Genomic DNA, 27,250 nt, shown 5'->3' on the forward strand with positions numbered 1-27,250 from the left:
AGTACCCGAAACCGCCGAGCTTGCATGAAGAGAGTTTTGAATGTGGACGAAGCGAAAGAAGTATGTAGAGATCGTGGCAAGTGGAACGATGTAGTCTCTGGCTACCCCTCCGAGAAAGAGGCGTGATTTTATCTATGCATGTTTGTAAGAATAACTATTTCATATTACGGTGATTTGGTTACGTGTCATGTAGGTCTGTCAATATGTCATGTCGATATGAGGTATCGTTCGCAGTCGGTGAAGGTCATCGCAGCAGATGTGCGAGGCGGGCCGAGACAGTGACATCAAGAGCGGCCGAGCGCGACGTGCGGGTCTACACGGGGCAGACCACGGACAGGCGCAGTCGTCGCCTTTCAGGCTTACTATCAGTGCTCTAGCGCACTGAAAGCGGTTCAATATTACATGTGATCATTTTAATGGATAATTGCAAGGATACTGTTCTGATTTGGCTTGCAAATGTGATCACTTTCCGATTCTTTTGATTGTCGCTCGCCTTGATTTGGACTTATCTGTAAAGTGTTTCATAGGAGTTGTGACGTAATGTCATGATCACGTTGCTGAAGAGCTGGGAACTGCTGTTCTCGGCGCCGGCGCCCGGCGAGAGTGAGGATGCCAGCAGTTAGCACTCGATGTAGCGCACCGTGTCACCCGCACTCGAGCCGTTCAGCTTGTAACAGTTGAAAGGAATTCTTACTATGTAGACGAGAATGCACCGCATACCGAGACCATATAGAATCTAGACGTATATAATTCTGAATTATATGGTTTAAGTAGGCTTTTCACAGAAACATTAAATGACTAGTGAACTATTCGCATAAAATTAACTTTATTGGGTTTGTAAACGTAACATGTAATTTATACTGTATACGCTGTAAAAGGTTTTAATCAAAATTGGTTATTTGCTGTAAGACATCAACCGACTTTGGAAATTTTTGATATCCAAGTTATATAAAACCCTTGGAACAGAAAGAGATTCCGTACTTCTGTGCCCTATACCATACAGCCGTTTGCTGTATCAACTGGGCTTTTCCTAGTTTCTTTTTTATAGCATAAAAATTAAGCTATAATGTAAGGTAGCATACCGTATTATGTCCTAATGATTTTTAATCATAACGTTTTTTCGCATAATGGTTTACTCAACTATTTATAGCATAACTAATCTATGAGGGCGAGTTATGCCTTAGACCCATTATGTCAAAATCTTTTATCCTAAAACCGTATCTAATACCAAAGAACATTAGGACAACATAATTTCTGCGAAAAAAGGGACCCCACATATCACATCAGTATCTTTGAATTTTTACAAGCTTTAATTTAACTTTTATGACAATATTTAGATTATATGGTATGATGTTTGAGCTTGATTATAAAGCAAATGTTATTATGACCAATTTTGTGCTTATGTACACCGCGTGACAGTGAAGTGAGCTGATCTGCCCATTAATAACTTACTTAGCTCATAATAAGAGCATGTGTCACAATTTTTTGGTTGAAGAACTTATCAGATATTATTTTGGCCACATATTCAATGTATTTGTTTGTTGTTACAGACGAGCGGGAGGACGTCCAAAAGAAAACTTTCACAAAATGGATCAACTCACAGCTCGCCAAGGTGAGGGATTAATCATTATCATCTTATTGATTGATGTGCAACATAATTGACATGCATTTAGTTTCCAATGTCTGTATGTTGACATGAGGCACACTTACTCAATGTGGAGAAAGATTGCTATAATTTCTATTCGTGATGTCGCCACGAAATTCACGAGATGATTCAGAAGTAGTGCCTGCCACATTTCCATGCTGTTAACCTAATATGAGCAGCGACTCCGCACTCTAACGAATTGAGGACAATTAAACACGCGTGTAGTACCCGCTAGACTTCTTCTAAACGACTCGTGCACAAGCGATTCACACGATGTTATAACTTACATGCCCAAGGTTATGAAGCAAAATGTAAGGAGCATGCAAAATGTAATTTGAAAATGGATTTTGTTAAAAACACTTTCCACGTACAGTCCGAACGTAAAGATCGCATCATATTTGTGCAGATGCATTTGCCTCATTCACAATTTTCACATGCATATGTTAATTCTATGAAATCGTTGAGACTAAGTAAATTCATGTTGCGTTGTTATTATGACAACCTGATATGTTCCTATAGCGTCGTGACGACGTAGTGTTAGAAAACAGAATATTGTCTATCTTGCAATTGATTACTTACGTACATTAGAGGCAAAAAAAAAATTTTAACATCATAAGATTTCATTGCTAGTTATAACGGTTCATAATGATATATTATTGCGTCGTTGATGACTCAATGATGGCTCAGCCCGCGACGCTCGTGAAAGTGGTAATGTGTCTCACGATGAACCAACTTGTCACACTGTTATTGCTTCCGCGCTGTATGAATCGTATAAGTAAATACCTGGTGATAATTATCATTAGGTGACTGGGTCACGCTGCGAAGTCACTTCAAGGTCGACGAGTTGTTATTATGAGCACCTTGCTTATTCAGTTATCGTTTTTTATTCAACAAAAATTTGTACAAGTATTCACTTTCGCGGTTATCACTATTAGTAAAGTCGGGATTCGCTTCAACATATCGATGTATTTCATTTGAAATTATACGAGTATATCAGTTTAATTGACCTTGTTATTTATTATCAATTTAAGTAATCATAAGGCTGGACTATAAAACTTTATTGAAATTGATTTTAGAGAACATATTGATCATATTGCAAAGAAAGGTGCGAAACTAGCTGGATTTATAATACGCAAATCAAAATTTTTCAATGAGCCAGAAATTACTATTCTATTATTTAACTGTTTTGTAAGGTCACTTCTGGAATATTGTAGTATAATCTGGAACCCCTTTTTTCAGGTACATTCAAAACGTTTGGAGAGAATCCAAAAAAGATTTTTATACCATCTTACGTTTGCTAAAAATTTATGCCGTAAATTAGAGTCGTATGATTCTAGACTTAAGTATTTTGGTGTAATTCCATTAGATCAGAGAAGAAATGTTGCCGATCTTCTGTTTTTGCGTAAATTAGTGATGGGAATTATTGACAGTCCTAGCTTACTCCGTAAGATTTCCGTATCTATTCCACGTCAGAGTAGTCGACTTCATAACAGAAAAACCTTCCATGTCCCAGTCACTCGTACTCTATATTTGGAATATTCGCCGATAAATCGCATGTGCACTGAATTCAATAAAGTCTCTTCTCAGTTTGATATATTTAGTGCATCTATAAATTCAATTAAAAGCATAATGCTAGCTAAATGTCAGTAATTGATTAAGTAAACCTAATTTAAAAATTTTTTTAGTATCTGTAATTTTTAACAGAAATTTGTATTTTTTGTATGCACGATGTGTTCACATCTAGAAGACTTGCCACTTTTGTACGTGTATTTTGTACTTTTATGTTTTGTTTTGTTACTGTGTCATGTCAGTTTTGTGAACCAAATAAAAAAAAAAAAAAAAAAAAAAAAGAAATTAATTTCTTGCTCCTCATGAGAAGTCCGATTAAGTAAGGAGTTGTTTGGTGACACAACTGAAAGTATCAGATTAGAATGTTTACCGCCTGCTTCAGAACGACAAGCCGCTGGTGTCGGACCTGTTCTGCGACCTGCGCGACGGCGAGCTCCTGCTGGCGCTGCTGGAGATCCTCACGGCGCAGCAATATGTGAGGCTACTTTATTGTTTCGTTATTCTTCATGTTCAGATCTTTGCTTAAGAAGAATACGATGTCGTGTGGTTCCCGACACTTAAGCATCAACCCACGCCATTTCTTGCGAGTGGATATCGGCAGAAAGGGCATAGACAATAAATCTTTTCATCTGAACCAATAACCAAGCTGCGAACAAAAATTTCCTCTGTTAATGACGGAGGTCAGACGGGAGTCGCTCCTGAATTGCTCACTGTGGTTGTCCTATGAGGAAGTCTTGGGTAGGCTACATATCAGACCTACTTTCCATCAATCGGGACAAACTACAGGAGGGCAATAGCGAAGGACCATGACTATTTTATACACGAAGTGATAGCGACAAAATTATATCAGTCAAATACTTTACTGTGCTATGCGTAGTATGATTATATTACCTTTTATGTAAATATGTTAACAATTTATTTCCGATTTTTGTTACTCAGAAACGCGAGCGCGGCCGCATGCGCGTGCACCACATCAACAACGTGAACACGGCGCTGCAGGTGCTGGACAGCAACGGCGTGAAGCTGGTCAACATCAGCAGCAACGACCTGGTGGACGGCAACCCCAAGCTCACGCTCGGTCTCTCCTCTCTTTACAGCTTCTTTATATTTATTGCTTTCAGCACTATCCCAATTCGCGCTCGATCTGTTAAAATCGATCAATTCATGAAAGCATCGTTGCTAAAAGATGACAACTTTAATATAACTCTGTTACTATTCCTGTAAAAACCAGGTCCAAAAATCTGACAATAATTTGTTTTGATGTGTAACTGATGTTAGATATCTGGTGTTGCAGGTCTGGTGTGGAGCATCATCCTGCACTGGCAGGTGCACTACCACCTGAAGGAGCTGATGTCGGAGCTGCAGCAGACCAACCTCGAGAAGACACTGCTTGCCTGGTGTCGCACGCACACGCAGGTTTGGACGTTTATTTGTGAATTATTCCATTGTAATATGGATATGTTCATGTTAAAAAATGTATGATTATTCAGTAACGAGGCTTTTGAGTAACTTTGTAATTACAGGTTAAATCAACTGGTTTTTTTAGCTAAAAGGAACACGACAGCCGCTCGGTGTATTAACCAGTAATCTTGTCAAATCATTTAGTATGTATCAATCACTTAGATTGTTATGTTAATCTGTAGTGAAGCAAGAGCTTCGGACCCCAGGCGGTGAAGGTGCACCTGGAAACACAAGAAGATGAGAGAGGGGGCTAAGGAAGCTCTTCACACCTTAGGTTCGGAAACAGAGAGTGCGCGTGACAGAGCACTAAGCTAACTCTGCTTCCAGAACTACACGGGCGTGAACGTGAAGAACTTCACGACGTCGTGGTCGGACGGGCTGGCCTTCAACGCGCTGCTGCACCGCTGGCGCCCGCAGCTGTTCGACTTCGCCGGCGTGCTGCGCCAGGCGGCCAGCGCGCGCCTCGACCACGCCTTCGCCATCGCGCACGCGCATCTCGGCATCGAGCGGCTGCTGGATCCTGAAGGTAGGTGTTCCACTTCTCAGTTACATTCCTTCCAACACGTACATAAAATCATGCCTCGTTTCATTTGCGACGATCCTTGTATTTCTTAGGCTTTGTTCGCATTATTTATTTAGTTAGCAGTCATTTTTCACTGTCAACGAATTATCGAAGCGTTCCCTTTTCTGTATTTGTAATTATATTATTTTACATGTTCTGCAGCTATACAACGTAATCGGTTATGTTTCAGACGTGAACACGCCGCACCCGGACAAGAAGTCGATCATGATGTACCTGATGTGCCTGTTCCAGTCCCTGCCGCACGCGGGCGAGGACGTGGCCGACCTCGACTCCTTGCACTCCGAGCCCAGCACGCCACGGGCTGAGGTAACTATGGCGTGCCAGTCACCAAATCAGTGCACTGGTAAAATTACCGTTACAAACTAGATGGCGAAAACTTAAACAAGTTTTTATGTTTAACTCGTTGTGTGTTGAGGTTCCGCCGAGTCGTCCCCTGTCGATCGCGACGAGCGCATCAGCCGAGCTCGGCGGCTACGGCAGCGCGCTGGAGGACGCGCTGGCCTGGCTGCTGGAGGCCGAGGAGCGGCTGCAGCGCGCCCCGCCGCCGGCGCAGGAGCTGGCCGAGCTCAGGCAGCAGTTCCAGCAGCACGAGGTGAGACCCGACAGGACGCGCTGGCCTGGCTGCTGCTGCAATGGCGGAGTGTTCCTTGGTGTTGCCAAGCTAATTGAGTGTCGCTAATGCATTCCCTTTATATATTCACAGGCATTCCTTCTAGAACTGGCGGAGCAGCAAGGCCGCGTGGGGTCCGTGCTGGAGGAAGGCGGCCGGCTGCTGGCGGAGGGCGGGCTGAGCCGCGAGGAGAGCGCGGAAGTGAGGCTGCAGATGCGGCTGCTCGGGCAGCGCTGGGAGTCGCTGCGGCAGGCCGCCATGGCCAGGCAGGCCACGCAGCACGAACAGCTCATGAAGCAGCAGCAGGTCAGGATTTACCACTGAATTTAGGGCCAATGAGTCTTCTTCGGGAAATTCTGGAAGTAATAAAGCATCATCCGTTCTCTGTCAAATGTGCTAGTATTCCTACTTTTCTTGAACACTTCTCTCGCCTAAGACTTTAGCGAAAGGTCAAAGATAGTGCCTTCGTGTCGGCGGGTAGATCACCAATGAAATGGAGTGGACCAGGTGAAGGTGGACCTTTAAATATTCTTCACTAATGCACACTGAAGCAGAGAGGCCGGTTGCAGGCGCACCTGGAAGCGTTCCGCGCGTGGCTGACGCGCACCGAGGACCGCATGTCGCGGCTGGGCGCGGACATCCCGCCCGCACTCGCGGCCGCGCAGCTGGCGGCCGTGCGCGCGCTGCAGGAGGAGCTGCGCGCGCAGCAGCCGGCCGTGGACGCGCTGGCCGACTGCGTGGTGGTGGTGGACGACGACGCCGCCGCCGACAGCGGTGAGCGACTCACTCTGCGTAGCACATCGTTTGTCGCTGTGCTCTTGTTGCACAACTTTCTGTTACAATGTCTTTTCTGTGCGTTTCAGCGGTGACGGAAATAGAAGATCAGTTACGTGCACTAGGCGAGCGTTGGTCGCACACGTGCTCGTGGACGCAGCAGCAGATACAGCGGCTGACGGAGCTGAGCGAGCGCTGGAGCGAGCTGGACGAGCGCCACGCCGACCTGCTGCGGCACTGCGACGCGCACGAGACCGCGCTCAAACAGGCGAGTGGCTTCATGTGCCAGCAGACGCGGCGGCTGTGGCTTCATGTAGCAGCAGATACGGCAATATCACATTGTGACATGGTCTAACTTCCAGATGGAAGCGAACCCCGTGAGCGCCGTGGGGGAGGTAGTGGAGCGTATATCGGCCCTGCAGCGCATTCAGCACGCGCTGAGCGTGACGCAGCAAGCGGTCAGCGAGTACGGCGAGCGCTGCGGCGCGCTGGCGGGCGGCGCGGCGAGCGGCGCCGAGCGCGCGGAGATGCTGCACGACCGACTCGACGCGCTGACGGAAATCGCCAGCGTGCAGGCCAACAGGGTCCATACCTATTTTTTCTGATTTTATTTCGTCGTTAATTTGCCTCGGAGTGTTTATAATACTGTACACTTTAGATGTTTAGTGTTTAATATAGAACTATTTGATGATCTTTGTTGGAACTTGTTTTGAAAGATATTAAAACTGCACTTTCTGAAATAACTGGCTGAACTTATATTTTTAGTATTTGGTTTACATATTAGGTATTAATCCATAACATTACAAAAAGTGAACTTCATTATATATATATATAACATTGTAACATACGCGCTTCTGACCTTTTAAATATTTTATCCAATATTCTATTTTTGTTCTTTTTTTTTCTTTGTGGCCAGCAGTACCACTTGCAAATTACTGTACATGCCGCCTCCCAAGGACATCTATTGGCAAGATGTCCTTCACTAATAAACAAACTTAATTATTAAATTGATGAACCTTAACTGTATTTACAATTTTGCAGTGTAACATAACAAGATACTTTAATCTATTCACTCATTTTGGCCTTTTGTTGCCTTAAATCTAATAGGTAGATAATCTTTATAATTCTAATGGACTTTTTACTCTTTGAACATACCTACATGCCCAACCTCTCAATTTTTTTGCTAACTTTATTTACACATTATTTACAACACCAGAAATTAGCCAACCAAAAACTGTTTCCTGAGCAATCAGATCACCTTCACAATTTTTTAATAAACCTTCTTTAATTATATAACTGTAAATGTTTGCCCCTAAAATCATGTCCACTTGACTAGACCTATTGAAATCTGGATCAGCAAGATGTTGATCTAACCAATAAAAATATTTTTTATCAATTTCTTTATCTGGTAAGTTGGAAGTTATACTTTTAACAATGTGTGCATCGATTTCAATATTAAAACGACAAACATTTGAATGAATAGGTAACTTAACTATATGATTAATATTAATTGTTTTGTCATTTCCTAAACCAGAAACAGATCCATTTAGAGGTATCTTTTTAAGACACAGTTGTTGTACGGCAGCTTCTGTTATAAAACATGACTCAGAAGCCTGGTCTACAAGGGCACGTAGCACTCGGGGTTCACCAGTTTCGGATCTGGTGTGTTTAGATGTTTAGTGTTTAATATAGAACTATTTGATGATCTTTGTTGGAACTTGTTTTGAAAGAAATTAAAACTGCACTTTCTGAAATAACTGGCTGAACTTATATTTTTAGTATTTGGTTTACATATTAGGTATTAATCCATAACATTACAAAAAGTGAACTTCATTATATATATATAACATTGTAACATACGCGCTTCTGACCTTTTAAATATTTTATCCAATATTCTATTTTTGTTCTTTTTTTTTCTTTGTGGCCAGCAGTACCACTTGCAAATTACTGTACATTTAGAATTGAGTGAAAGTTCTATGTCAGCCACCGCACCATGCCATAGTACTGGGGCAGGTCTCGGATGTGATAAATGAATCGCTTCGAGTAATTTCTTTAGCCAGGCAGGGTTTAGAAAGACAGGACCTTGATCGTAAAAGACTTAATGACTGAATCGGACCAACGCTTAGATAAAATGTCTGCTTGCTGTAAAAGTTGCGTTCATAACTTGTTCGTACCAAATATTTTCTCTTTTTCTTCTACTAAGAATGTAACCCTCATCAGCACTACTCGCTAATGAATAAATTCGCAACAGATCCGCGAGTTGGGCTTCGAGTTCGACATCGAGACGCAGTCGGAATCGTCCCCGCAAGCGCACACCACCACCACCACGCTCCGCCTGGAGGCGTCCCCGCCCGCGCCGCGCGCCGCCAACAAGAAGCCGCGTCTCTCCGCCCCGCTCCCCGCCCCGCCCAGCGCTGTGTCCGCCGCTCCGTCCGCCGCCGTGGCCGCCGCGTGTAAAGCGTTCGACACATGGGCAGAAAGCGCTGAGAAGGATCTCGAGATGGTATGTTTAATTCATTACGCAGAAGACTTACTAATGTTACTAGAAAGAAAATAATAATTAGAAACGTATAGCCGATTAATTAGAACGTATAGCCGATTAAAAATTCCCACAGAAAGATGAGAAAGTAAAAGGCAGAAAAGCTCTATTTTATATATACACAAAAGTTAAATGATAAAATATGTGACGTATTTATTAAGAATTAAATAAAAATAGTAAACTTGGCGTATATTTATTTTAACGAAATTTCTGTTTTCAACCAAGCAAACTGTCGTTTGGGAATCACAGCAGTACGTATTATAACAGTAATTTTGTTTAGAATTCGGATGTGGACTGTTGTCAAATAAGTTTAAATTTTACCACGAAAAGATAGTTTCTATAGTAAACTTACTGAAAAACAAATTTTTCCTCAATAAACAAGGGATAAATAAATAAATAAATAAATAAAAATAAATTTATTGATAGTTTCTTAAACTACTTACGCTAAAGTACATGGTTAATGTAAACAGCGCCAAATCCGCATGCTCCACAAATCAGCAACCCGCGATTGAGCTAGGAACTAACCTGTGATTACAATTCACGTGAGGCGTCATGAGGGGCCAACGGAAGTGGCTTATTAAAGAAACAATTGAAAAGAATACAGATATGTTTGATTCAGTAATTCCCAAACTAGAAATTTTCTGTATTTTGGGAATTTGTAGAAATTAGTCTGTTGACACCATATTTTGTATTTTAGAAAATAAGAATAAAAATCTTATTTCTACATAAATATATGCTCTCTACCGTCATTAAAAGGAAAATAAAAGAAAAAGAAAATGTCACAAGTGCCCATTTACAACTCAATATATTCGCATGCATGTATTGTATATGTATATTTATTTATATTTATTTTTGAAGTTTATTTTTGAAATAGCTCATAAGTTAGATAAGGTCTTCTGTTTTGGTATAATCTAGTGTTAATAACCATTGTTTAATTTTCTCTTTAATTATTCTTTTAGAATTGGGATATATATTTAATATCTTATTAACTTTATTATATATGCAGCATCCAAACACTTTAAAGTGCCGAGATGCAAAAACTGTTCTGTGGATGGGGGTAGCGCACACGAGATCCGATCTGCGTCTCCGCTCATATATAGTCGGGTCATATGGCAATTGTGTGTGTTTCCTTTGAAGGGTCATCATAATATAGATCTGTCTTACTGTTAGCACTGATGTATCGGCATAAAGTTTTGTAGAGGGATACCGATAAGGTTTTCTTGTCATAACCTTAAGAACGGCTCTTTGAGCTCTTTCCAACGGCATAATCGTGGTCTTGGCTGCACCACCCCATGCAGTAATACAGTATGCTAATAAGGACTTACAAAGTGCATTATAAACTAGCTTTAGTGTATCCAGGTCTGCGCATTTATTTAGGTTTTTAAAAATGTATATGAGTTTTCTTATTTTTGGGACTAAAGCTTTAATATGCTGTTTCCATGTTAAGAAATTATCGATTTGAACCCCCAAATACCTAACAGTACACGATCTAGTTAAAGGCAGACAGGTACAGTTTGAGAAATTATCCCCACAAGTATGCGCTTTGATACTGTATTCGTTTTCTGGAGGCAAAGTGGACGAGTTTATCGCAAAGGTTATATAATTTGTTTTGGTTGAATTTAGGGTTAGTAAGTTTGAGTCTAGCCAAGATATGATCTGGGATAATGATTTTTCAGCACGCTCAAAAGCTGTCGGCCAATTTGGAGCTTTAACGATCATAGCAGTGTCGTCTGCGTAAACGAAAATCTGGCAATGAGGGATGTGAAGCTTACATAGATCATTTATGTATATGAGAAACAAGGTTGGGCCAAGAATAGATCCCTGCGGGACACCAAATACAAGTCTTCGCTCATCACTTACCACCCCATCTATCTTTACACATTGAGTGCGATTTTGTAGGTAGTCCTCGAAAATTGAGAGGGGAAGACCGCGAATACCAATGCTTTCTAATTTTGTTACAAGCAAGGGAATCGAAACGGTGTCAAAGGCTTTGGATAGATCCAAGAACATACCAATACATCGGTGTTTACCATCCAATGCCTCAACAATCGTTTCGAGTAATGAATTGACTGCATCTTCTGTACTAATACCCCTCCTAAAACCAAACTGATTTTTTGCTAGAATATTTTTTGACTCCAAATAGTTTATCAGCCTATTGTTTAAAATCCTTTCTAAAATTTTAGAGAGAGCAGTTAGAACCGATATGGGTCTATAATTGGACACATCATCTTTATTTCCAGACTTATAGATTGGATGCACTAAAGCTTTCTTAAAAGCATCAGGAAATTTGCCAGTAGATATCGCTAATTGACAAATGTGGGTAAGCAAGGGAACAAAAACTAGTTTCGATGTCTGCAAAATACGTGCAGATATACCATCCCAGCCAATAGCGCAGTCACTGCGGAGACTTGTTATTATCGCATCTATTTCGTGTTCATCGACATCATAGAAAACCATTGAGCTTGGCTCAGGATGAGACTTCACCGTTGGGCTGTTGGGGGGCTGTCGGTTTTGTATAGCACACGCCAAGGATTTACCAACGTCCACAAAAAACTCATTGACCAGATTTACCGATGTTTTTTGATTAGGATGCAGATTTAAAAGGGATTTTGCATCGGATATCGAAGGTTTTACATTAGCTATTGTCTTTATAACACTCCAGGTAGATTTTGAATTATTTTTAGCATTATTTAATAATTGTTTATGATATGTGCGTTTAATATTTTGAAGAAGCTTGTTTATAAAATTCCTATATCGTGTGTATGTTGTTTTGAGTATAAGATTATCGGGATCTCGCTGTAACTTCCGGTGCATTTTATCGCGGTTTCGGATACAACGAAGGAGGCCAGGGGTTATCCAAGGCTTTATATTTATTTTGCTGCGTGGAACTTTCACTGTACATGTATTATTTTTTATTATATCTGATGTAGTAGAAATTAAATTATTTACCGCCAAATTTACATCCTGTGTCGAGTAAATATGAGAAAAATCCGTGTTTATTATAGTACGATGGATATTTTCGTAATCTATTTTAGTTTTTGTATTTAATGAGCCTACAGGTTTTTTCTTGAGATTCGCTATTAGGAACGTAGGTTTGTGATCCGTTATATGCGTGTCAAGAACCAAAGTCGTAGAGAGCAACTTTGATTTCAGCATCACATGATCGTAACATTTATCACCTCTTGTCACAAACGTGTGAGTTGGTAGGAGACCATGAGTTGCATTTAAATCTAGATATTCATTTGCATACGAATCCTCGTTATCCAATTTTATATCTATATTTAAGTCTCCCACCATACTTAAAACTTGAAAATTTGGTAAGGACATGAACAAGTAATTAAGACTATTCAAGAAGGTGTCGATATTTTGATAAGATGGTGAACGGTACACAGCTACCAATGCAAAGGACTTTCCAATCTCACATACCAAACAATCAGCTTCTTTTATGCAATTTGGCTCATATACTTTGCAATTAATATTATTTTTAACAAATATTACTACGCCACTGTTTTGATTGGCATTTTTAAGAGTGTTATGGCTGTTATATCCAGGAATCTGTGGCAAGAAAGGAGCCTTAGATAACCAACATTCACTGAGAACGATAATGTCAGCCGTTATATTCATAGTAGCCAGTAAAACACTGAAAGAGTCAAAATTATGATTTATGCTACGTATATTTAAATGTATTACAGTTATAGTATTAAAATTATCACACTTCAAATAATTTATACATTGTTCCGGAAAGCAGACAAATGAACGCGATGAGCTAAGATTCTCAAGTTCCGACGTAATAGTAATAAAATTATCTATAATCATAATTAAAGTAAATTGATATATATTTTGCATAAAAAAGAGGGAACTCAGAAAAAATCAGCCCAGCGCACGTGACCGGGGTCAGCAGCGAGTCCGATCTATTTAATCCGATACTCTTAACTACATGAAAATGTTTTGACAAGCCTCTAATACAATACACAAGTATACTCGTAAATACTTCACATGGCACATGTAAGCATAGCATATTGGGCGTGGGAGAGAATTTGTGACATTTAATTTCACGTATGTTTATGCTACATCTAAGACGGTGAGAGATGCATAATAATAAATTAAAAAGTACCATCTTAAGACTACAACAGTTATGTTTAAAAACCCATTTAAAAATAGAACTTACAAGATGAAACAAGTGCAACACATAAGAAAAAACATAATAATTTCCTGAGGCATCGCTACCATCTAGTCATTTCCCCTCTACAGCGTCCAGAGCCGCTGCGGAATCCACTCTAATAGCTTTGGAATGTTCATTTTTTCGAATATATATTTTATTATTTGCAGACCAGCAAAATTTATAGTTGTGTAATTTGGCAAACTCTCGACATTGATAAAATAATTTCCGTCCACTTCCTGGGATAAATTCAGAAATGTAAATTGGGTGTTTTTTATTACCTGTAAATCCTATCAGAGATGTATTTAGCTTATCTACCTTGCCATTAGAGTCATTAAACTTGCGAACCGCTGCAAGGAAGTTATTTTTATGCGACACCGTTGTGAACTCAGCAACAATGGTGCGGGGATTACCCGGTTTTCCTGGGAGACGGTATACATCTCGTATGTCAGAGGACTGTGTGTTGCAGCCTGTAGCAGCTCCAATACCTGTTATATGGGAGAGAATGTCTTCCGTTGTCTCGAGATCAGCACAAGGGACATTGCGCACTTCTATAGCGGAGGACCTAGAGTTGAGTTTTAGGTCGCTTAATTGGGTTTGTAGCTGTTGAACGTGGTTGACTAGACTTTGCTTCTCACTTTCCAATTTTTCAATTTTACGAGACATTTTTTCCTGACTTTCTCTCATATCTTCAAGGTTTTTCACAATACACGTATTTGTCTGTTGGATTTGGAGATTTTGATGCTTGATTTCAGACATATCATCACTTATTTTTTTAAAGAAAGCCATTTGATTTGCTTGGAGCGATTCCATCATGACTCGCATTTCTTTTTGAAAATCGTTCGTTATAATATTTTCTGGAGATAATGACTCCTCTCGTAAACGTTTGCACCTAGTCGTAACGTTGATTTCCGGCGCATCATATTTAGCGAGATTCGGTATATCAGAGTCGGATTGTGACATGGTAGGAGTATTCGGTGGCGTTCTTTTAAGCGGCATGCTACTGTTGCAGGGAAATCTAAGCCTTATTTCGTACACTGATGTGCTCAAACTACAGTGCTACAAGACTCGGCAACGTCGTAGACGGTCACGGCAGTAAGTATCGTCGTAGCACAGGTGATCGAGTGCGTAGACGTTCGTAGCAGTCGTAGCGCGGCAGGTTGGTGGGGCACGGCACGCAGCGCGTTGGTGGGGATCCCGCTAAGTGCGCGCGTAGCTGCGATGACGTCGAAACTCGTAGCGGTTGACTTGTTTACTCAAATTTCGCACGTAGCTCACCGCGCTGTCTTGGTGTAGCGGTCGGGTTCTCACTGCACTCTCCACAGTTCCGAGTTCAATTCCGGGGCACCAATAAGATTTAGCACAACTTTAGTTTTTTAAGACGTATTTACATTTCACATCTATCTCACTCGCGACACGCCTAGGAGGGGGAGCTATACCATTTAAAGTCCACAAGAGTAAGCAGGAATTGAAATTTATCTAATTAGCCAATAGGAATTTAGAAATTTGATTTTATTTGTACACAAGTGACACTCGTCTGCTCACAATGAGGGCACAAAGGCGAGAGGCAGAGGGATTATTATAATATAATAAAATGTAATTAAATATTTCACTCTCAAGTCAGGTGACAATGAACACCAACCAAAATTCGTGACGTCACTTGTTGCCAAACTATAATTTTCGCTGTCAAGTATATGTATGTGTTTGTTGATATTTGGATAATATAATTACTGTGATTTCTGTGCAACTTCTTCGAAATTTGCTCGATTATCTTTTTCAATAGATTTTCACATAATGGAAAATGGAAATATTAAAGCACATAGTTATATAATAATAACTTCAAAATAACTATTCATTACATATAACTTCGCCAATGTTTGGCAACAAGTGACGTCACAGCGGGCGTTTAACAGGTATCCGCGTTTTGACGCAATATTTTAAACGGAATTTTAAATAAATAAATTTAAAGGTATTACTTGTAATAAAAAAATGGTTGAGGTTATATTTGGTACTTTTGCATGGTTTTAAACACTTTCCCAAAAATAGTCCACATCCCTGTTGTAATTAAATTTAATGGTCGCTATATATCGCTGTCGCAAATGTTTTAGTGCAAACAAAAACTGGAACAAAAGAGTGAAAGACGCAAAGAGATCCCCGCCATAGTGGAGAGAATTTCTATGGAGGCTTCTCAGCAGGGCGCGCAGCTGGACACTGGCGTGTTGACAGGTAAGGCCACGTTTCACTTTATACTATCATTAAAGCATTTTTCTATATGTTACTGTCATATTATCATTAAAGCATTTTCCCGCAACATTTTACAATTCTCGTCTTCTTCGAAAATCCTACGAGTGTTGTCTTATGTCTGTTAAACATATATGATAAATTTCTGCTTCGTACGTCCACTAGTTTTCGACTTTACATTGTGTGTCAGCCAGTTTCTCATTAATGAAAAAGTGAAATATAACACCGAAAAATCATGACGTTTTGCAGGAATAAAAATTAAAAATTATTCGTTTCAATTCAATTTCCCCCACAGATGTAGCAAACCAAAGCGCGGATAGCATTGCCGAACTTAAAAATCGACTGGAAAACATACAACGCACATCACTCGACATACGGAACACGCTCAATCTGCTGGAAGACAAGGAGTCCTTTTATAGAAACCTACAGGCTTTCCGCAAGGAATTAGACGAGATTCGAGCCTGGAAGGAGAAGATGTTAACGGATCCACCGACCAACAATCAGCTGATACACCTGAGGAACAAGATCAGGAGCGTCAAGCAGATGGAGATGAAACTCAAAGAGTTGAATGCGCAAACGATTATACTACTGACGAAGTCGATATCAAAATCGCACAAGGACGAGATTGAAGCTGACTCGAAACGAGCGAACGACGAATACGAAAAATTGTTGACGGAACTTAGTTCTCGCGAGGTCGAGATAAAGCTGGCGTTGAATAAGAATAGAGATAGAAGAGACGCAAACGTGGACAAGTTGAAGCAGTTGGAGGAAGAGTTACGAGAGCTGGAAGGAAGGGTTGTCTCTGAACACGCGGAGTTGTCAGATCGTAGTCAAGTAGAAGCTAAATTAGAAGAGCTACGCGTGTTGCGACAAAAGCTAGTTGAACTACGAAAACTGGGAGATCAGCTCGTCCAGGAGAGAAGTGAGACTCGGGAGAAGGGCAGCGCGCCAGATCTCAGTCTCCGCAACAGTGTAGAAAACCTGGTCACCAGATTCGACGATACCAACACTATACTGGACAAGAAGATCGACAAACTGGAGAGAGGTGAGCTTTCTCGGTTTTCTTACAAGCTGAATTTAAAAACTTCGACCACGTAAAATACAATACCTTTAAAACTATTTGTCAATTCATTTTGTATTTTGTGCTAGCTTTTTTGTCCCATTGTTAGGCAGAGTTTTTACCGGAACTGACTAATGAAATTTGTAGGCTTGGAGCTGCTCAGCCAGTTCAAGGAGGACCTGTCGTCGGTGCAAGCGTGGGTGGCGGCCACGGAGGCCTTCCTGCAGGAGCACCAGCGCGTGCCCGTCGGAGACCTGGACCAGCTGGACCCGCTGCTGGAACAGAGCAATGTTCGTAGTTTGATACGCAACTCACACATACATTACGCGTCCCATATAGGCAGGAATTGGCAGAGATAACATCTCTTAATTTGCCACGATTGTTTAGTTCATCAAAATAATAGTTAGTTTAATATACTCTTGATCCGAATTTTACCAGTTTATCCTATGTCTATAGGTTTTAAAGGGAAGGCAAATCTAATAGTCACAAGATTCAAACGACATATTTAGCGCGATGGCTAAATGATGGAATGCCATCGATGCAGTCCTATGTTAGAATTGATTTGACTGATGAAAACAAAAGTTCACAGCGTAAGTGTTGCACATTTCAGAAAATTGACGAAGAAAAGGCCACCCACGAGAGTAAACTAGAAACGCTGGCCGAGATCAAGGAGAAGATAAGCGAGGACTGCGAGGAGAGCATTCGGCAGTGGATCGAAGCGGAGTTGAGCGCGCTGCGGCGGCGCTTCCAGCGCAGCGCGGAGCGCGGGCTGGCGCTCAACGAGGCGCTGCGCCGCGCCGCCGAGCGCAGCGAGGCTGTGAGTCCGCACTATGAGAGAGTCACTGCAACAGCAGTTCAAATTCTGAGGCAATCATAATTCAACGGCTGAGACAGCAATTAATATAAACGTTATCGTTCATTGCTGAGTTTTCAAAGTTATAACAATAAATCTCAAGGCAGTTTTTATGACAGGTTACTTCGCCAGGTGTTCCGCACTATTAAGATGACAGGACGGCGGCTACATCTCAGGCGCAATGATTGGTTTGTGTCGCCAGGTCTTCCGCGAGATAGAGGAGACGGAGCAGTGGCTGGCGGAGCTGGAGGCGGAGCTGCCGGCGGAGGCGGAGTGCGAGATCGCGGAGAGCGCGGCGCTCTACAGCATGAAGGCGCGCTTCCAGGCGCTCAAGGACAAGTGCGACGCCCGCACGCAGGCCTTCCGCGACCTCAACGAGGCCGGTCAGTGCACTTCCTGACATGTTCATTACTACTGGGAATGTTATGAATGTCCCCATCAATTACTGTGAAGTCTGTACCTAATATGTGATTCGTCATCGTATGTTTTTCCCGCCAGGCAACGAGCTCCTACTGGCAGCGGGCGAGGAGTCCGACGAGAGCGGCTCGCCGCGCGCGCGCCCCGTGACGCTCGCGCGCAGACTGACGCAGCTCAACGCGCGCTGGAACCAGGCCACGCACGGCGTCTACGAGAGATACAAGTCAGTCGCTCTCACTGCACTCTCCCCTCCACTCGACTGACGCAGACTATCGCCTTACATTTTTAGAACCGCGTTCGCTTCGGCGGTATGCTGCCCTGGCGTGCGGTACTGGGCTTTATCGGCGAGGCCTTGTAGGCCCGCCGGCCGGGCGGACGCGGCCGCCTTGTTGAACATTGTTCTCGCTAGTCAAGCCATTTTTTCCCCTAAGAGCTTTAGCGGTGGCGAGAGGGCGGTCCCCGGTCAGCATGTGTTGCGTTTTTGCCACGTTCACCGACAACCTCCTTTTGGAAGAGCCAATCTGGCAAGGCATCGCTGGGCCCTTGTGGGAGCGTACCAGCTGCAGACTGATATTCCTAATGCACTGCAGAATATTATGAGCCCCAACACTCTCATCTACCCTTCGCCACGGTGCTTCGGAGCCTGGGGTTCGCCAGTGGCAGCCTCAACACCCGAAGATATGTTGATAGTACTCGTAAGTCGCTAGGAATGGTGGGTATAGCTAGTTCTTACACTAGTTCTGCGTTCAAGCGTGCACTGTTTGACGGCTTTCGTGTTGCAAGGACCTGTTGATAATGCTCACCACGGCGTGCGCAGGGTGCTGTGCGAGGCGTGGCTGGAGTCCGGCGAGCTGCGCGCGTGGCTGACGCAGGAGGCCGCGTGGCTGGGCGGCCTGCAGCGCCGCCTGCTGGCCGCCAGCGCGCCCGCCGACGCGGAGGAGATACACGACGAGCTCTACGTGAGTCTATTGCCCTCCGCTTACATCCTCACCTCCCTTTCTTTATGATCCTGAGTTTATGGTCCCGTATGTTACCTCGCTGTCCCCAGGACCTGGAGAACTACCTGCAGAACCACAGCGAGGAGCGCATGGCCCGCATTCAGGCGGTGGGGCGCCAGCTCATCGACGCCCACATCATGCCGGACGCCATTCGCCAGGAGATCGACAGCCTCGCGCAGCGCTGGGCCGAGCTAAGAGAACAGGTAACACTCATCATCTTTTAGAGGTCCTTCTTCCACTCTTAGACATTGCATTTTGGCATCTTTTTACGAATTTAATTGCAAATGTAAGGTGCATCGTGAGAATTAAACAGCAATATTAACTTTAATGCGTTTTGTCAGGCGTTATCGCGAACTGAAAAGCTCGAAGAGAGCGCGCGGTCGGCGGCGCGCTGCGAGCTGGCCCTGGACGAGCTGCAGCAGTGGCTGCAGCAGCTACAGCAGCGGACCGACGATCCAGAGGTATAACATAAGTGGCAGCAGATATTACCAACATGTGACAATATAAATTGTTGTAGCGTATGGCGAACCACTATATAATCAATTTTACACGTTAATTTAGTTAAAATGTTTGTTGTTGATAGTTTCTCAAAATGTAATCTATCTTGTAACATCTTTTTCTTCTTCGCAGCAACTCCGCGAAGAGTTCGCCTCACAAGAGGAAGTGCTGAAATCGGTGGAGCAGCAAGTGGCCTTGTACCGCGCCGAGGGCCGCAGCCACGCCGCGGACCGGCTGCAGCAGCAGCTGGAGCCGCTGCGGGCGCGGCTGGCGGCGGCGCGCGGCCCGGCGCGGACGCTGCGCGCGCGGCTGGCGGGCGCGCGCGCGGCGCTGCGCGAGCTGCAGCGCGCCGCCGACCTCACGCTGGCGCGCGCCGCCGCCGACCCCGACTCCGTGCGCGCGCAGCTGCGGCATTGCTTGGTGAGCGGTGTGACGGCGGAGAGCCAGTGTATCTCTAGATATAACATGATCCGCGCGCGGCGCTGCGCGAGCTGCAGCGCGCCGCCGACCTCACGCTGGCGCGCGCCGCCGCCGACCCCGACTCCGTGCGCGCGCAGCTGCGGCATTGCTTGGTGAGCGGTGTGACGGCGGAGAGCCAGTGTATCTCTAGATATAACATGATCCGCGCGCGGCGCTGCGCGAGCTGCAGCGCGCCGCCGACCTCACGCTGGCGCGCGCCGCCGCCGACCCCGACTCCGTGCGCGCGCAGCTGCGGCATTGCTTGGTGAGCGGTGTGACGGCGGAGAGCCAGTGTATCTCTAGATATAACATGATCCGCGCGCGGCGCTGCGCGAGCTGCAGCGCGCCGCCGACCTCACGCTGGCGCGCGCCGCCGCCGACCCCGACTCCGTGCGCGCGCAGCTGCGGCATTGCTTGGTGAGCGGTGTGACGGCGGAGAGCCAGTGTATCTCTAGATATAACATGATCCGCGCGCGGCGCTGCGCGAGCTGCAGCGCGCCGCCGACCTCACGCTGGCGCGCGCCGCCGCCGACCCCGACTCCGTGCGCGCGCAGCTGCGGCATTGCTTGGTGAGCGGTGTGACGGCGGAGAGCCAGTGTATCTCTAGATATAACATGATCCGCGCGCGGCGCTGCGCGAGCTGCAGCGCGCCGCCGACCTCACGCTGGCGCGCGCCGCCGCCGACCCCGACTCCGTGCGCGCGCAGCTGCGGCATTGCTTGGTGAGCGGTGTGACGGCGGAGAGCCAGTGTATCTCTAGATATAACATGATCCGCGCGCGGCGCTGCGCGAGCTGCAGCGCGCCGCCGACCTCACGCTGGCGCGCGCCGCCGCCGACCCCGACTCCGTGCGCGCGCAGCTGCGGCATTGCTTGGTGAGCGGTGTGACGGCGGAGAGCCAGTGTATCTCTAGATATAACATGATCCGCGCGCGGCGCTGCGCGAGCTGCAGCGCGCCGCCGACCTCACGCTGGCGCGCGCCGCCGCCGACCCCGACTCCGTGCGCGCGCAGCTGCGGCATTGCTTGGTGAGCGGTGTGACGGCGGAGAGCCAGTGTATCTCTAGATATAACATGGCTAAGATTCTGATCTGCAAGGAATTCCTATTGATCTCTCCAATAACTTTTCTTAGCGACGGTGGAAATTTACTTACATATAAGACTTCTATTGTTTGCTAAAACATTTAAAAATAAAAAATAAAATTCTTAGTTTTTGATCCCTCATTCAAAATAGTCTGATAAACGATGTGAATAAAGGAACGAAATATTTTATCGCTTTAATATAGTAAAATCTTCTAAATCTTCCGCCACGTTAGGTGTTATGCCTGGGGAACCGCGCTACAGGTGTTGTTGTGTCGGAGGTTGTAAATAAGTTCCAATCCGTGAAATATTGCGTGATTTCGACTTTTTGTGGTTTTTGACTGATAGCGTCGCGTGATTTTGTTTTTGTGACTTGTGGCGTAGAGATGTCGCCACAAACTAGTGACATAAAAACAAGCCAAGGTAAAGCGGGCGAACCAATGGAGCGTACTTCCGACAGCTGCCGGCGTACTGTAGGTGACACACGAGCCCGTCATTCATGCCGCTCGCGGAGGAAATTGCGTGTTTTATTGTATTCTGTCTAGTTGGCAAGTACCTACTTACGGCGATCCAATAGTTGGGTGCGTTTAAAAAACCTTTGACATTGAACAAGCGCATACATAATATATAAAAAATATAATATACATTATCAAAATAAGTATGCAGGGATGTTTATGCTGAAATGTTTGAACTGGAAAAATGAAACTGATATTTGTGGTTAAGAAATTCAATGTTGGTATATTTGCACTGATTATCACAATTATTGGTTAGATAAAAAATTAACTAAGACAGGATTTAATTCTTAAAAACATGCACTCATTAAATTTGTTTTGTTTAGATGTCAAAAAAATTCGAATTTTTTTCACTAGCATTCCATCAAATAAAAAATAAAGTATTGTTTTTATAACTGGCCAGCACTTGGCTAGCAACAAACAAATAGTAACACAAAGAGGTTGAATGTTTGAAAATGAAATTCATAGAAGTTTGAACATACCGCCCGCCAAGGACATCTATTGCAAGATGGCCTTAGAAGACGTCTGCCATGAAACTTCGAAATTGGTAACATTGGTTCATACACTAATATTTAATAGAAGGTTGAAATCATTTCAAACATTATAACCTAGTTGATAATTAATAAACTAAAATGAAAACAATTAGTAATACCTTTCTGTAAAATCAAGATATAAACATAACATAACATAACTTCTTATTTCACTTAATGAATAAACAACAAATTAAACTAAAAATACATTATGCAAGCATTTGAATTATCATTGCGTACATTCTTGAACAAAAGAAAATAATTAATTTGTATTTGTGACAATGTAGGAATCATATTTGTATTTCTAATCCGTAACAGGCAAGATACATAGCTTCGAAACTGGACGTTTTATAATAGAAGATTTGGTGCGTATAGAAACTACACGAGTTACAAGGTCAGCTCCAGGGTGAGTTTCGACTACTCGACCTAATAACCACTGACTTGGAGGGAGATTGTCCTCTTTAATAAGAACTACATCATTGAGTTTAGGCGCGGGTATTTGTTTAGTCCATTTATATCTCTGCATTAATGTTGTGAGATATTCATTTGACCAGCGTTGCCAAAAACTTTGCAACATCCTTTGAATTAGTTGCCATCTTGTTAAAGAGCTTACTTTTGATCTTTCGAAATTAAAATCAGGTACCGACAACAATGGCTCACCTACTAGAAAGTGACCTGGAGTCAACGCAGTTGGTTCAGATGGATCTGTATTGTTAAGAAATGTCATAGGACGTGAATTCAAGCAAGCTTCTATTTGACACAAAAGTGTACTCATCTCTTCAAACGTTAAAGTCGAATCTCCTAGTATTCTCTTCAAATGATATTTAGTAGATTTGACCGCACTTTCCCATAATCCCCCAAAATTAGGTGCATGGGGTGGTATATAGTACCATTCTGTACCATTCGTTTCTACAAGTGACGCTATTGATTGCTGAATATTCCGTAATTTAACTAGTTCTTTTGAAGCTCCTACAAATGTTGTACCATTGTCACTATATAACTTTAAGCAATGACCTCTTCGTGCTACAAATCTGCGAAATGCCGCTAAAAATGCTTCTGTAGTCATATCACTGACTATTTCCAAGTGAGTAGCACGAGTAACCATGCATACAAACACGCAAATATAACCTTTGTATGATTTATTACCTCTTCCTTTAGAAACTCTTATATTGATAGGTCCAGCGTAATCTAACCCACTATGAATAAATGGTCTTGCTGGAGAACATCGTACAGATGGAAGCGATCCCATGAGTGGAGTTTTTATATTTGCTCTATACCTTATGCATCGTACACATTTATGGACATGATTTTTGACAAGACTTCTAGCCCCAATTATCCAATATCCCGTTCTCAAATAATTTAACATCAACTGGGGTCCGCCGTGTAAAGTTTTGTTGTGTGCATCAGCTATAATTAATTTGGTCAAAGGAGAAGAGTGAGGAAGCACTATAGGATGTTTTGTATCTTCTTCCAATTGAGATTGTTGTAATCTGCCACTCACCCTTATGATTTCATCTTCATCTAAATACGGGCACAATGATTTTAATTTTCCGGATTTAATCTCACTATTATGAGACTGTTTTGTTAAGTGATTGTACTCTTCTGGAAATTCTTCTCGTTGAGCTAGTTTAAGGCAACACTTTAAGGCTTGATCCAATTCTGTCTTATGTATATAATGGTTTTGCGTTCTATTATTTTTTAAAAATCGTCTACAATAAGATACGACTCTTAATAACTGTGAGAGGGAAGAAAATCTCGAAAGAAAAGATTCTGTCGTAACAATTGCAATGTGTATGTTTACATTTTCTTCTACATGTGTATCCGAATCTATTGGCCGTTTGTATTCTATCATACTATTTTGTAAAAATGAAGGACCGGATATCCAAAGCATACATTCTGATAATAAAGCCGGTTGAACTCCTCTGGATGCACAATCAGCGGGATTGTCCTTAGAAGACACATGATGCCAATGAGATGAATCTATCAGATTCAATATTTCTGAAACCCTATTGGCTACAAATGTCTTCCATCTACTTGGGTGGCTATTCAACCATGAAAGCACTATTGTAGAGTCTGTCCATGCTTTGACCTTACTCTTTTCAATATGTAAGACTTCGGTTGCCTCGTATAATAATTTGGCAAGTAACACGGCGCCGCATAGTTCCAAACGCGGGATACTCACTTGTTTTACTGGGGCAACACGTGTTTTAGCAACAAGTAACGAAGTATTGACGTTTCCAGTACTATCAAGAACTCTAATATATATTACAGCTGCATATGCTAATTTCGACGCATCACAAAATCCATGAAGCTCTACATTAGAGCTATCAGTCGCGGTACCAACCCATCGAGGGATGTGGACCTTTGAAACTTGTTGTAATTCTTCACGGTATGTTTCCCATTCTTTCAATAATTTTGTGGAAAGAACTTCATCCCATCCTATTCCAGATAACCAAAGCTTTTGGATAAATATTTTTGCTAAAATTACAGCAGGAGCGATCCAGCCTAAAGGATCAAATAAACGCGCTATATCGGATAGGACAGATCTTTTTGTTGCAGGTCCTGATAATGCCGGGAGGTGAACCAAATATCGGAAATAGTCCTTATCACAATTCCAGGTAAGTCCCAGTATTTTTATTGTGTCATCTAAAGTAATATGTATATCATCACTTGTACTTGTGTCCACGTTTTCATTTTCCTTCCATTCTCTTTTTTCTTCCGCCTCACACTTTTCTATTTGCTTCTGTAGATCTTTATCGTTACTTTTCCATTTCTGTAACTGAAATCCTCCTTTTTTTAATAATTGTGTTAGTTGTGTGTATAGTTCTATACCGTCTTGAACTGTTGAACAACCTGACATCAGATCGTCCATATAAAAATTGTTTAAGACATTATCTGCAGCTATAGGATAATGCTTACCTTCATCATAAGCTAATTGATGCATGGCTCGTACTGCTAGAAAAGGTGCGGAAGCTGTTCCAAATGTCACCGTTACCAACTCATAGTCCTTTATTTCATCTTCAGGTTTATTGCGCCATACAATTCTTTGATATATAGCATCATTTTCATTGATCCTTACTTGACGATACATTTTAATAATATCTGCTACTAATGCAATGGGATGTAATCGCCATCTCATAATAATATGTCGCAGATCAGCTTGTAGAGTTGGTCCAACCATGAGAGTATCATTCAAAGAAACTCCTTTATTATTTGGGCTTGACGCATTGAAAACTACACGTACTTTTGAAGTAGATTTGTCATTTCTTACTACAGCGTGGTGCGGCAAATATACAGCGAATTCCGTCATATCATCAGTTTCCTTAACAGGTCTCATATGGTCTAATTTAAGGTATTCATTTATTACTTCAATGTATTTGTTTTTCAAGTCGTTGTCCTTGTCTAATTTCTTCTCTAATGCTTCTAGCCTTTTTATCGCAATGTGTCTAGAATTGCCTCCGGTGCAAAATGGTTCTTCAGTTTTGAATGGTAGACTTACCACGTATCTTCCTAACTCCGTTCTTGTAGTTGTAGCTCTAAAAAATTCTTCACATCGTTGTTCTTCCTCAGTTGGTAACTTACTTAATCGAGGCTGTTGTTCTTCAATTTCCCAAAATTTCTTTAGTATTTCATCATCATTAACCCGAACATGCATAGAGGATATACTAATATTAACAGGTTTGCATTTTCCTGTTGTTTCGACCACGCCCGAAAGAATCCACCCAAGACTTGTGCTTTGTGCTACTAGGTTTCCAATTGGGTTCTTTCTCATACCTTCCTTCAAAATACAGCTAAATATGTCAGCACCCAGTAACATATCTATTCTATTGGGAGTGTTGAACTGCGGATCTGCTAAATTTATACCCTTTATATCTAACCAATCAAGAGATTCTACTTTTGTTTCAGGTAGATATGATGTAATATTATTGAGGACATAAGCGTGTATTTGAATAACAAAATGAGGATCGATACGTGATTGTATATTAGTGATAACCATATGTGTAGCATTTACGGTCTTGGAATTTCCTAAACAAGATATTATTCCTTTAACAGGAATTTTCTTCAAACGTAAGAATTGCACAGCTGATTCAGTTATAAAAGAGGCCTGTGAGCCTTGGTCAATTAAAGCTCTTATCAATTGAAATTCACCTGTCTTTGTTTGTGCCTTTAGCAATGCAGTGGCTAATAATACTTGTTTAGTTTTAATAACTTTAGATTGACTGATTCTACCGGTTGTTTTGTAAGATCTCGTTCTTGCTCTGTAGGAGAGTGTAAAAGTGTGTGATGGCGCTTATTACAAACTCGACACTTACCAGGATTTTGACAGTTATAACTAGTATGATTGCTTCCTAGACAATTAAAACACATTCTATTTTTTACTACAAAATCACGTCTAACGTCAATTTCTTGTTGAGCAAACTCGCTACAAAAACACAGTTTATGTTTTTCAGAACAATATTCACAGAGCATGGTAGAACTATTTGTGGCAACTAGTGCCCTTGGTTGAGTGTGTGAGCCAATGTTATGTTGTACTAATGATCTTTGCTGACCCTTTGGTTCAATAAATTCGAGAGCTCTAAATCGACTTTCTAAAAACCTTGAAAATTGTATAAATGTAGGTAACTCATTATCATTGCAATCTGAGTTAGAAATAGTTAGCTCCCAATGTTTTCGCGTTTCACTATCTAATTTAAAAGTCACTATATGTATGATGATTATATCCCATTGGTTAACATCTATGCCTAAGTTACCTAATGCGCTTAAACAGTCAGTGGTTGTGTCAAGCAAGTCTTTTAGAGCTGGAGCCGATTCTGTAAATAAACGTCTTTGTCCAAATAATCTTTTAAGAATACAATTCGCTAAGTAACGCTTATTATTATACCTTTTTTCGAGTTGAGACCAACATTGAGTATAATTGGATGCCGTGATAGGTGTATGACGAATAAGTAACTCCGCTTCACCCGTGAGATGACCCTTTAGGTAGTGCAGTTTTTGTACATCATCCAATGCGGTGTTATTATGGATGAGAGACAAGAACATATCGTGGAACGTAGTCCACTCGGAATATTTTCCGGAAAAAGTAGGAATACAAATTTTAGGCAACTTAGCGCATGATACTAAATTATTTCCTTGGTTGCTGCACAAAGTCGTATTAATATGTGACTCAGCCGAAGAACTTGTAACGCTAAGCTTCTTTAAACATAATTTCATGTGAGCTTTACACTCGATATAAACTTCTTCGGCTTCGTCATACATACCATTCTTA

At 42.4% G+C, this 27,250-nt stretch overlaps 1 protein-coding gene across 1 annotated transcript; it reads left to right on the forward strand.

Annotated features, from left to right (window-relative positions):
• Nucleotides 1-545: 545 nt before the first annotated feature.
• On the forward strand, nt 546-19,983 carry LOC106135297 (utrophin). Its single transcript, XM_060950104.1, has 23 exons — nt 546-603; nt 1,551-1,612; nt 3,597-3,689; nt 4,154-4,292; nt 4,509-4,630; nt 5,003-5,201; nt 5,428-5,564; nt 5,674-5,850; nt 5,962-6,174; nt 6,423-6,642; nt 6,732-6,910; nt 7,005-7,226; nt 8,894-9,145; nt 15,449-15,566; nt 15,877-16,626; nt 16,789-16,931; nt 17,252-17,458; nt 17,697-17,877; nt 17,993-18,134; nt 18,663-18,870; nt 18,960-19,112; nt 19,251-19,370; nt 19,540-19,983. The coding sequence occupies exons 1-23, from the start codon at nt 546-548 to the stop codon at nt 19,981-19,983; spliced, it is 4,539 nt and encodes a 1,512-aa protein (XP_060806087.1).
• Nucleotides 19,984-27,250: the final 7,267 nt, after the last annotated feature.

The sequence above is a fragment of the Amyelois transitella genome, chromosome 20 (genome assembly GCF_032362555.1).
Source record: "Amyelois transitella isolate CPQ chromosome 20, ilAmyTran1.1, whole genome shotgun sequence".
In the NCBI taxonomy this organism is placed as follows: domain Eukaryota; kingdom Metazoa; phylum Arthropoda; class Insecta; order Lepidoptera; family Pyralidae; genus Amyelois; species Amyelois transitella.